The sequence below is a fragment of the Saccoglossus kowalevskii genome, chromosome 12 (genome assembly GCF_978046115.1).
Source record: "Saccoglossus kowalevskii chromosome 12, keSacKowa6.1, whole genome shotgun sequence".
In the NCBI taxonomy this organism is placed as follows: domain Eukaryota; kingdom Metazoa; phylum Hemichordata; class Enteropneusta; family Harrimaniidae; genus Saccoglossus; species Saccoglossus kowalevskii.
In genome coordinates, this window is record NC_140652.1 from 23,966,815 (window position 1) to 23,980,342 (window position 13,528).

General features: G+C 33.0%; 1 protein-coding gene across 1 annotated transcript; it reads right to left on the reverse strand.

Moving 5' to 3' along the window:
• Positions 1-595: 595 nt before the first annotated feature.
• On the reverse strand, positions 596-3,793 carry LOC102803923 (carbohydrate sulfotransferase 11-like). The gene is made up of 3 exons (XM_006816116.2): positions 3,682-3,793; positions 3,182-3,315; positions 596-1,372 (listed from the first exon to the last, which is right to left on the reverse strand). The coding sequence occupies exons 1-3, from the start codon at positions 3,791-3,793 to the stop codon at positions 596-598; spliced, it is 1,023 nt and encodes a 340-aa protein (XP_006816179.2).
• Positions 3,794-13,528: the final 9,735 nt, after the last annotated feature.

Genomic DNA, 13,528 nt, shown 5'->3' on the forward strand with positions numbered 1-13,528 from the left:
TTCATGTTGATATCTTCAATTCAAAGTGCTTTGCTAACAGCAGAGCTTTCTCAGCCGAGAGGCTGCTTGTTGAATGTATTCTGGACTCCATCCATAATATACCTTAAGTTTGGTAAATGTATTTTGTATTCTATCATCATATGCCATTTGTGTATGTGTGTTGGGTTCCATCCATAACAATTTTCGTGAATGTGTTTTGGGCTGCATCGTGTTCGTTTCACTGACCTACATTATGCCGCGATATGTGACGAGAGAAATGGTCTGCCCATGGTTGTACAATGTAGTGGTTTTATTTCACAATATTACGTGTGTGCCGCAATTTATGGCGAACTTTGTGTACACTTTATCAATATTTTCTGTTTGTTAGTAATGTTACAACATGTATTAAAGCGGGAGGGTCGTCACCTGCGCACGCGCGGGAATTGAGTCCCTGGCGATGCTTACAACACAGGCTAAGAACGCAAAGGGTCATGGGTAGACGCTTGTTTGTAAACAATGACACGCTATGGCCACCTGACGCATGCGCAGGTGACGACTCTCCCGTTTTAACATCATTGTACAATGAATAATCACAGTCCTGGGACTGTGGAATAATCTAACTGTAACTGTCTTTTGAATAGCCAAAAAGCTCAAAATCACTCGAGTAGAGTTTGTGTAGAAAGAGCATATCACCGGAAGACAAGTTAGCGTAATACTGTCGTAAAATCGTCCGGTTTGAACTACCCGTTGCGTATGAGGGATGGGAACCGAAATTGATAACAGAACTGAATTCATAGGCAGAGAAGATATAGTTGACGTCATCATCAAGTGTCTCGTAATGACCAATGAAATCATATGTTACTTCACACGGTTGGCAGAGGTTCGCTATTGGCCGCCAGTGGATGTTAAGATCTTCTCGCTCATTGGCTACTGTCTCTTTTAAGTAATGAACAAAACTCTTCAGTGAATGTATATTTTCCCATTGTGGTATCAACCTTCCCTTGTCGTTTCTCTCGAAGCGGTCGCGATAAGCGGATAACATTCTCTCCAAAGGGTGGCGTACAAAAATGAATTTAAAGTAGTTTTCAAGACGATATTGGATTTGCTGTGGAGAATATTCCTTCAAAGTAGGAAGACCCATATTAAAATCTCTCAAATTTGGTTTCCATTTCTCATCAGTATAATGCATTTTTAATTCACTGAGAGCAGTTTTCCAGTTGCCACTGGCAACTTTTTGTACAACACAATAGATGAATTCATACACGTCATCAACAATAAGCCTTTGGAGAACGTCGCTAGGTAACCGCGTTGATGATGAAACGCTACACTGGGCTTTCAACAGCGCCAATCTTTCACTATATGTCCAAAGAGTCACGTGTCTATATCCATATTCCTGTAACGACAACGGTAACGTTTAATTGGTTTAGGTTTAGCTTAAAGCGGGATCGGGAGAGTCGTCACCTGTGCATGCGTCAGATGGCCATAGCGTGTCATTGTTTACAAACAAGCGTCTACCCATGAGCCTTTGCGTTTTTAGCGTGTGCTGTTATCATCGCTTGGGACTCAATTCCCGCGCGTGCGCAGGTGACGACCCTCCCGCTTTAACCCTTATGCTAGCCTTATGTACAAACCTTACCAGCTCCCGTAATGTGTGCCCATTTGATTTGATTTCACACTAAGCAAGTGGTGTGTCTCTAAAACGAAGGCTGTTTTTTGGTATGTAATGTTGTGTTCGCGAAATCCTGACAGAGAGATCTCTTATCCAACCACGAAATACAAGTTTAGAGAATGGCTAATTTGCATATCAATCATTCACCCAGTGCACATGGAAAGACAAGTTATTTTTGAAGAAAGATTTTTAATAGAAAAACAAATGAAAAATCTGACATCAAAATTTGACGTTACCAAGATTTAATTAGCTATTTTAGGTGATTGGAAGGTATCGAAGGACTCACCGGCAGTAATTAGTTCAAGTTGCGCCAAGGTCAAACCTCAACTTGTGATTTTCATTAGAAGAGCGCATTGGATTGTGGGAAAATCAATGTTAGTCAACACAAATGTCGCACATGCACAGCGCGACGACTGCCGCCCTTTAAACATTTTGGTACGGTTGGCGTCCTTAAAATTTTTATTTTCATATTTATTTGTTTGTTGTTATTGGAAACAGAAGAGCTCTGGTTCATTTCATATTTGTGGGCGGTGATGTAACAATGCATATAAATCTTTTACGCGGACACGGCAACATTACGTTTACCAAATGCACGCACATGTTTATGCAACTTTCCGAGATGTTGAATTTCAATCAACACTAGCAAATTAAAATATTTTCGCAGGTGATGACATAGATGGGCGGTATGTTACTGTGAAAATGCTGTGAGTTTTGTATCAGAACACGCGAAGTCAGCAGGGGGGTCTTTCGAAGTCGAAAGATCAACTCCGAGTTGTAGAGTAGAGTTTCAGAAGAACCTGCGTGGACTGAATGTTCAAATGGCGATTTTCAGATACCTTGCTGTAATAAAGCCCAATGGAACGTTTACGAATTACTCGCTATCGTGTGTAGGGGCATCCGATCGCACAACGGAACACTGAAGTCAATCACGATCACGCAGTCAGGTCGGTCAGTCATTTTTTTTAGCTGAGCTTCGACGTTTTTTTTTTTAAAGATTAGTGTGGCTATTGTTCAATATCCAAGCAACAAGCCTATCCATTATCATCTTTGCGAGTCCACTCCACCAATATTTGAGTATAGCCAGACATGTTAGTTCACGTCTGTCGACACGCGTACTGTAGATATAGTTTCGGTAGAATGAGAAAGGATGTCGAGGGTTTTCTAGCCGTAGTGTTCTCACAAAGTGATGTTCAAAAGCTAATAACATTATGAAAATATAGCGTTATCCTATTCAAATTACAAATTCTATGCTAGGGTTAAACATACGGAATTTAGTACAGTTTATGTATCAGACGTTCATATCATAATGCCGCTCGTGTACAGTGGTATGTTATTGAACGTTTCCCCGTAAAGACAAAGTTATTAAACGTTTCGTCACTTGGTGGCGCTATAACAACCGACCCACAGATGTTGAGCATTTACACCTGGGAGCCCATAACGTCAATTTGCCTTTAAATAACAACTTGGCCGTCAAATTCATATCAGCTCACGTAACGATGGTCAATACGAACACCGAGTTGTTTATACCCTTACCTTAATGGCATCTGCTGGTGACGCGGTCGTACTAGTATGTCTAGCCAGTTGCGTTGTGACAGATTCATCACCACTCAGCATGGATGTGTCATGTGTTTCCATTTCGGAAAACGGTCTGTAGACTGGTGGATTACCTACAATAAATGTGGTATAATGTGAATATATACTAGTATGTGAAGAAACGTGGGTTTAGTTTAGTTTTTTATTATTCGTTCTTTCCAAATAGTAATATATACTGAAATTGCAAAAAGCAAACACTAGTATAAGTGCCACTTAAAGCGGGGGAGTCGTCACCTACGCATGCGTCAGATGGCCATAGCGTGTCATTGTTTACAAACATGCGTCTACCCATGAGCCTTTGCGTTTTTAGCGTGTGTTGTTATCGTCGCTTGGGACTCAATTCCCGCGCGTGCGCAGGTGACGACCCTCCCGCTTTAAAGTTACAGCATCACGTTTCGTGACAAGGTATACGTAAGCATAAGCGTACTGGTATATCTCACCTGACCGGAAGTGCATCCAGTATGTAATTCCGAGAATGCTAATCAGCAGTCCAATACTACACCAAGATAGAAATTTTCCACGCCTCCGTACTAAACATGCACTGATCGCCATGACTGTATCGCAGCGCTGAAAATTGACCTGAAAAATTGAAGCTATATGTTTCATATATTATCACGTCAATTAATGAAGATATAATCATGTAGCTATGGAAACCAACACTGCCTTTTATGGACCACTCCAAATACAGTGTGTTTGTTTTATATCGATAATTTTGTGTAATTACATCGGCAGAACATAACTAGAAATAATAGTCACGATACTAAATATAGCAACAATTTAAATTTTGCGTGCGACACTATACTGTAATTTACTAATTAAGACTAATGTGAAACTAAACAACAGATGTCGAAACAATACACATTAACAGATTCGAAATATAGCATTACAGAAAGCCCGCGTCCGAGAACCAGCATTTAAGTGATTGGAGAGACATGGATTTATTGTTCAGAGGTGAGTGTTTTTTTAATCTAAAATCTACAAGTTGAAGCTGAACTTTTGACCTGCACAATAAATGACCCTTTCATATCAAACTAGTGATTACCTGTTCTAAAAATGGTCCTACTTTTGACTCATTTGTCAAAAACCAACAACTGTTTTTTTACAGTTTGTTATTGATATTGATTTACATACAGATTATTTATCCGCAGATTTGCGCATGCGTCAAATTCTGATTAGGTACTCAAAAAACAAAATGCAAAAACAAACGCGTACGTGATAAAAGCACATCGCTGAAAATATATTATACACTCACTCAAAATTTAAGCACGAGTTTACCTCTATGGTCAACATTCCAATTTCAATACACTTTGAAAATAGGATTGATTCTAAATGTCTTGTAAACAACCTATTGTGGAATAGGTGTAAAGGGTAGTCTTATAAGAGCGCGGTCGCATCTAATTCGTGCTCAACTCTCAGTTAACCTGTTGTCGGTCGATATCGTGATTTGTCGTAACTTGTCGATTTACTGATTTCTATCAACGCAGGACAATGTAACCACCGTTACATGATACCGTGACTGTTTATACTTCAATCGTTTTATTTAACATACAAAATATTATACGCAAATTCTGTAAATAAATTTTAATGTGTGTTGTGTGTATCAACAAGTATAATTATGTACAGAGTACTAGTTTTGAATTCATATAGCCCGAAAGTGAGGCTGAGCCATACAGCGTTACGACATTATTAGGAAGTATTATACAAATAAGGGGGATAATGGTGCAAATGTTCGAGAAAGACGTTGGTTCATTTTACCTCGATTACGGAGTTATGTTTTGTAATACTAGTACACTATGTGGTCAGAGATACAAACGTATATACAGGACTTAGAACTAAGGCAATTTGGCTAAAAGTGTGCATATGGAAACAGTCACGAATAAAAACGAATGACTTTCATGGTTATTCTAAAACGGCTTATGTAAAAATATTGTTTTGATCAATTCTCTTATTAATCTCTTCAATAAATCGTTTACTAATAGATCACTTCGACCTTTGGCATGTTGGTCTAAAAAAACCTAAACCTACCGGTACGTATCGAACAAAGCAGCAACGCGACTGTTTTATCTGGAATGCAAGACACATATGAGCGAAACACTCTCTCAATCGAGTAATAACTTCGATGCCAGTATTTTACCATACAAATGGCCCCCGAGATCTCATTTGGAGCGAGAATGCCACGAGATTTAGTTTTGCTCCTCACATAGTGTTCCATTCTGTATCACGTCCACTATTCACCCTGATATACTTCATCGGGGTGAAATGGACGCGATCATGACAACAGAACATCACTCCTCTATTTAAATGTGCCAGGTGACAGACACTTTTTCTGGTTTTATACGCAATTTTCATGTGCGAGTATATATATATTTCAGTTTTAGAATGCCTGACAGAGTTAAAACAGTTTAATGCGCCAATAAACTGGCGTCAATAAGGGCCGATATAATGAAAGCACACACTGACCGAGAGGAAATGAATCTCGGCCTTCCAATTGCCAGTACTTAATCCCAGATAAAATTTATGAAATCTGGTCTACCAATCACGAGGCCGATGCAACAACCACTATGCTACCAGTTACCGGTAGTTCATGTCTGCATACAACAAATATGCGATAAAACCCCGGTAACAGCTAAAAATTGTAAACACAAACTGTAATACTACACAGCGTCAAAATAAAAATAACTATAACCAGTTTGAACATGAAATGTTTTATTGACTTTCATGAATAAATATATAATTTTATTTTTCGTTTATAATAATACGCATACAAGAAAAAACTAGGTTCAGGTTTGACATATCGCATAACACGTTTCCTGTTCTGCACTGGAATTGGATTTAATTTATTAATTCAGATTGACATTATAATAAGATTATTGTGCCCTAGTACAGCGCCAGAAGTTTTACATCGAAATAACTTATTTATTAAAAAAAATGGTGTCAAATGTACCTTAATTATTAATTGAATACTAGATCAATACTAGATGAATACCAGATGAATACTAGTTGAAGACTAGATGAATACCAGATGAATACTAGTTGAATACTAGATGAATACTAGATGAATGCTAGATTAATACTAGTTGAATACTAGATGAATACTAGTTGAATCGAGAAGAATACTAGTTGATTACTAGACGGATACTAGTTGAATACTAGATGAATACTAGATTAATACAAAATCAATACGAGATCAATACTAGATCAATACTAGATCAATACTAGATCAATACCAGAGGAATACTAGTTGAATACTACATGAAAAGCAGATGAATACTAGATGAATACTAGTTGAATACTAGATGAATACTGGATGAATACCAGATGAATACTAGATGAATACTAGATGAATACTAGATGATTACTAGATCAATACAAAATCAATACTAGATGAATACTAGATCAATACTAGATCAATACTAGATCAATACTAGATCAATACTAGTTGATTACTACATGAAAAGCAGATCAATATTAGATGAATACTAGATGAATACTAGATCAATACTAAATCAATACTAGATGAATACTAGATCAATACTAGATCAATACTAGATCAAGACTAGATCAATACTAGTTGATTACTACATGAAAAGCAGATGAATACTAGATGAATACTAGTTGAATACTAGATGAATACTAGATTAATACTAAATCAATACTAGATGAATACTAGATGAATATTAGTTGAATACTAGATGAATACTAGTTGAATACTAGATCAATACTGGATGAATACCAGATGAATACTAGATCAATACTAGATGAATACTAGATGAATACTAGATCAATACTAAATCAATACTAGATGAATACTAGATCAATACTAGATCAATACTAGATCAATACTAGATCAATACTAGATCAATACTAGATCAATACTAGATCAATACTAGTTGATTACTACATGAAAAGCAGATGAATACTAGATGAATACTAGTTGAATACTAGTTGAATACTAGATTAATACTAGATGAATACTAGATTAATACTAAATCAATACTAGATGAGTACTAGATCAATACTAGATGAATACTAGATGAATACTATATGAATACTAGTTGATTACTACATGAAGAGCAGATGAATACTAGATGAATACAAGTTGAATACTAGTTGAATACTAGATCAATACTAGATCAATACTAGATCAATACTAAATCAATACTAGATGAATACTAGATCAATACCAGATGAATACTAGATGAATACTAGATGAATACTAGTTGAATACTAGATGAATACTAGATGAATACTAGATTAATACTAAATGAATACTAGATGAATACTAGATGAATACTAGTTGATTACTACATGAAAAGCAGATGAATACTAGATGAATACTAGTTGAAAACTAGTTGAATACGAGATGAAAACTAGTTGAATACTAGATGAATACTAGTCGATTACTAGCTCAATAGTAGTTGAATACTAGACGAATACTAGATAAATACTAGTTAAATACTAAATCAATACTAAATCAATACTAGATGAATACTAGATCAATACTAGCTGAATACTAGATGAATACTAGATGAATACTAAATCAATACTAGATGAATACTAGATCAATACCAGATGAATACTAGATGAATACTAGATGAATAGTAGTTGAATACTAGATGAATACTAGATTAATACTAAATCAATACTAGATGAATACTAGATCAATACTAGTTGAATACTACATGAAAATCAGATGAATACTAGATGAATACTAGTTGAAAACTAGTTGAATACTAGATGAAAACTAGTTGATTACTAGCTGAATAGTAGTTGAATACTAGACGAATACTAGATGAACACTAGTTGAATACTAGATCAATACTAAATCAATACTAGATGAATACTAGATGAATACTAGTTGAATACTAGTTGAATACTAGATGAATACTAGATGAATACTAGATTAATACTAAATCAATACTAGATCAATACTAGCTGAATACTAGATGAATACTAGATGAATACTAAATCAATACTAGATTAATACTAAACCAATACTAGATGAATACTAGATCAATACTAGATGAATACCAGATGAATACTAGTTGAAGACTAGATGAATACCAGATGAACACTAGATCAATACAAGTTGAATACTAGATGAATACCAGATGAATGCTAGATTAATACTAGTTGAATACGAGATGAATACTAGTTGAAACGAGATGAATACTAGTTGATTACTAGATGGATAATAGTTGAATACTAGATGATACAAGATGAATAATAGATCAATACGAGATCAATACTAGATGAATACTAGATGAATACTAGATGAATACTAGATGAACACTAGATGAATACTAGTTGAATACTAGATGAATACTAGATTGATACTAGATTAATACTAAATCAATACTAGATAAATACTAGATCAATACTAGTTGAATACTAGATGAATACTCGTTGAAACGAGATGAATACTAGTTGATTACTAGATGGATACTAGTTGAATACTAGATGAATACTCGTTGAAACGAGATGAATACTAGTTGATTACTAGATGGATACTAGTTAAATACTAGTTAAATACTAGATGAATACTAGATGAATACTAGTTGAATACTAGATGAATACTAGATGAATACTAGATGAATACTAGTTGAATACTAGATGAATACTAGATAAAAACTATATAAATACTAGATGAATGCAAGATTAATACTAGTTGAATACTAGATGAATACTAGATGAATACTAGATGAATACTAGTTGAATACTAGATGAATACTAGATAAATACTATATGAATAATAGATGAATGCTAGATTAATACTAGTTGAATACTAGATGAATACTAGTTGAAACGAGATGAATACTAGTTGATTACTAGATGGATACTAGTTGAATACTAGATGAATAGTAGGTGAATACTAGTTGAATACTTAATGAATACTAGATGAATACTAGATGAATACTGGATGAATACTAGATGAATATTAGTTGAATACTAGATGGGCACTAGATGAATACTAGATGAATACTGGATGAATACTAGTTGAATACTAGATGAATACTAGTTGAATACTATATGAATACTAGATGAATACTAGATTACAGGATGAATACTAGTTGAATACTGGATGAATAGTAGGTGAATACTAGTTGAATACTTAATGAATACTAAATGAATACTAGATGAATACTGGATGAATACTAGATGAATATTAGTTGAATACTAGATGGACACTAGATGAATACTATATGAATACTGGATGAATACTAGTTGAATACTAGATGAATACTAGTTGAATACTATATGAATACTAGATGAATACTGGATGAATACTAGATCAATACTAGTTGAATACTAGATGAATACTAGATGAATACTGGATGAATAATAGATCAATACTAGTTGAATAAGAGATCAATACTAGATCAATACAAGATCAATGCTAGATCAATACTAGATCAATACTAGATCAAAACAAGATCAATACTTGATGAATACTAGATGAATACTAGTTGAGTACTAGATGAATACCAAATGAATTCTAGTTGAATACTAGATGAATACCAGTTGAATACTAGTTGAATACAGGATGAATACTAGATGAATACTAGAAGAATACTAGATCAATAGTAGATCAATACTAGATCAATGCTAAATGAATACTAGATGAATACTAGATCAATACTGGATGAATACTAGATGAATACTAGATCAATACTAGATAATACTAGATAATACTAGATGAATACTAGATCAATACTAGATAAATAGTGGATGAATACTAGATGAATACTAGTTGAATACTATATGAATGCTAGATGAACACTTGATCAATACTAGATCAATACTAGATCAATACAAGATCAATACAAGATCAATACTAGATGAATACTAGTTGAATACTAGATCAATACTAGATCAATACTAGATCAATACTAGATCAATACTAGATCATTACTAGATGAATACTGGATGAATGCCAGATGAATACTAGTTGAATACTAAATGAATACCAGATGAATACTAGATGAATACTAGATGAATACTGGATGAATACTGGATGAATACTAGATGAATACTAGATGAATACTAGATCAACACTAGATGAATACTAGATCACTACTAGTTGAATACTAGATGAATACCAGATGAACACTAGATCAATACTAGTTGAATACTAGATGAATACTAGATGAATGCTAGATGAATACTGAATGAATACCAGATGAATACTAGATCAATACTATATGAATACTAGATGAATACTAGATGAATACCAGATGAATACTCGATGAATACTAGATGAATGCTAGATTAATACTAGATGAATACTGGATGAATACTAGATGAATACTAGATGAATACTAGCTGAATACCATACTAGTTGAATACTAGATCAATACTAGATCAATACTAGATTAATACTGGATGAATAATAGATCAACACTAGATGAATACTAGATCACTACTAGTTGAATACTAGATGAATACCAGATGAACACTAGATCAATACTAGTTGAATACTAGATGAATACTAGATGAATGCTAGATGAATACTGGATGAATACCAGTTGAATACTAGATCAATACTATATGAATACTATATGAATACTAGATGAATACCAGATGAATACTCGATGAATACTAGATGAATGCTAGATTAATACTAGATGAATACTGGATGAATACTAGATGAATACTAGATGAATACTAGCTGAATACCATACTAGTTGAATACTAGATCAGTACTAGATCAATACTAGATCAATACTAGATTAATACTGGATGAATATAAGTTGAATACTAGATGAATACTAGATGAATACTAGTTGAATACTAGTTGAATACTAGATGAATACTAGATGAATACCAGATGAATACTCGATGAATACTAGATGAATGCTAGATTAATACTAGATGAATACTAGATGAATACCATACTAGATCAATACTAGATCAATACTAGATCAATACTAGATCAACACTAGGTCAATACTAGATCAATACTAGATCAATACTAGATCAATACTAGATCAATACTAGATTAATACTAGATGAATACTAGTTGAATACTAGATGAATACTAGATGAATACTAGATGAATACTAGTTGAATACTATATGAATACTAGTTGAATACTAGATGAATACTGGATGAAAACTAGATCAATACTGGTTGAATACTAGATGAATACTACATGAATACTGGATGAATACTAGATCAATAAGAGTTGAATACTAGATCAATACTAGATCAATATTAGATCAATACTAGATCAATACTAGATCAATACAAGATCAATACTAGATCAATACTAGATGAATACTAGATCAATACTGGATGAATACTAGTTGAATACTAGATGAATACTAGATGAATACTAGTTGAATACTATATGAATACTCGTTGAAACGAGATGAATACTAGTTGATTACTAGATGGATACTAGTTGAATACTAGATGAATACTAGATGAATACTAGATGAATACTAGACGAATACTAGTTGAATACTAGACGAATGCTAGTTGAATAATAGATGAATACTAGTTGATTACTAGTTGAATACTAGTTAAATACTAGTTAAATACTAGATGAATACTAGATGAATACTAGTTGAATACTAGATGAATACTAGATGAATACTAGATGAATACTAGTTGAATACTAGATGAATACTAGATAAATACTATATGAATACTAGATGAATGCTAGATTAATACTAGTTGAATACTAGATGAATACTAGTTGAAACGAGATGAATACTAGTTGATTACTAGATGGATACTAGTTGAATACTAGATGAATACTAGTTGAATACTAGATGAATACTAGATGAATAATAGATGAATACTAGACGAATACTAGTTGAATACTAGACGAATACTAGTTGAATAATAGATGAATACTAGTTGATTACTAGTTGAATACTAGTTAAATACTAGTTAAATACTAGATCAATACTAGATGAATACTAGTTGAATACTAGTTGAATACTAGATGAATACTAGATGAGTACCAGATGAATACTCGATGAATACTAGATGAATGCTAGATTAATACTAGATGAATACTAGATGAATACTAGATGAATACCATACTAGATCAATACTAGATCAATACTAGATCAATACTAGATCAACACTAGGTCAATACTAGATCAATACTAGATGAATACTAGATCAATACTAGATTAATACTAGATGAATACTAGTTGAATACTAGATGAATACTAGATGAATACTAGATGAATACTAGTTGAATACTAGATGAATACTAGATAAATACTATATGAATACTAGATGAATGCTAGATTAATACTAGTTGAATACTAGATGAATACTAGTTGAAACGAGATGAATACTAGTTGATTACTAGATGGATACTAGTTGAATACTAGATGAATACTAGTTGAATACTAGATGAATACTAAATGAATACTAGATGAATACTAGACGAATACTAATTGAATACTAGGCGAATACTAGTTGAATAATAGATGAATACTAGTTGATTACTAGTTGAATACTAGTTAAATACTAGTTAAATACTAGATCAATACTAGATGAATACTAGTTGAATACTAGTTGAATACTAGATGAATACTAGATGAATACCAGATGAATACTCGATGAATACTAGATGAATGCTAGATTAATACTAGATGAATACTAGATGAATACTAGATGAATACCATACTAGATCAATACTAGATCAATACTAGATCAATACTAGATCAACACTAGGTCAATACTAGATCAATACTAGATCAATACTAGATCAATACTAGATCAATACTAGATTAATACTAGATGAATACTAGTTGAATACTAGATGAATACTAGATGAATACTAGATGAATACTAGTTGAATACTATATGAATACTAGTTGAATACTAGATGAATACTGGATGAAAACTAGATCAATACTGGTTGAATACTAGATGAATACTAGATGAATACTACATGAATACTGGATGAATACTAGATCAATAAGAGTTGAATACTAGATCAATATTAGATCAATACTAGATCAATACTAGATCAATACAAGATCAATACTAGATCAATACTAGATCAATACTAGATCAATACTGGATGAATACTAGTTGAATACTAGATGAATACTAGATGAATACTAGTTGAATACTATATGAATACTCGTTGAAACGAGATGAATACTAGTTGATTACTAGATGGATACTAGTTGAATACTAGATGAATACTAGATGAATACTAGATGAATACTAGACGAATACTAGTTGAATACTAGACGAATACTAGTTGAATAATAGATGAATACTAGTTGATTACTAGTTGAATACTAGTTAAAT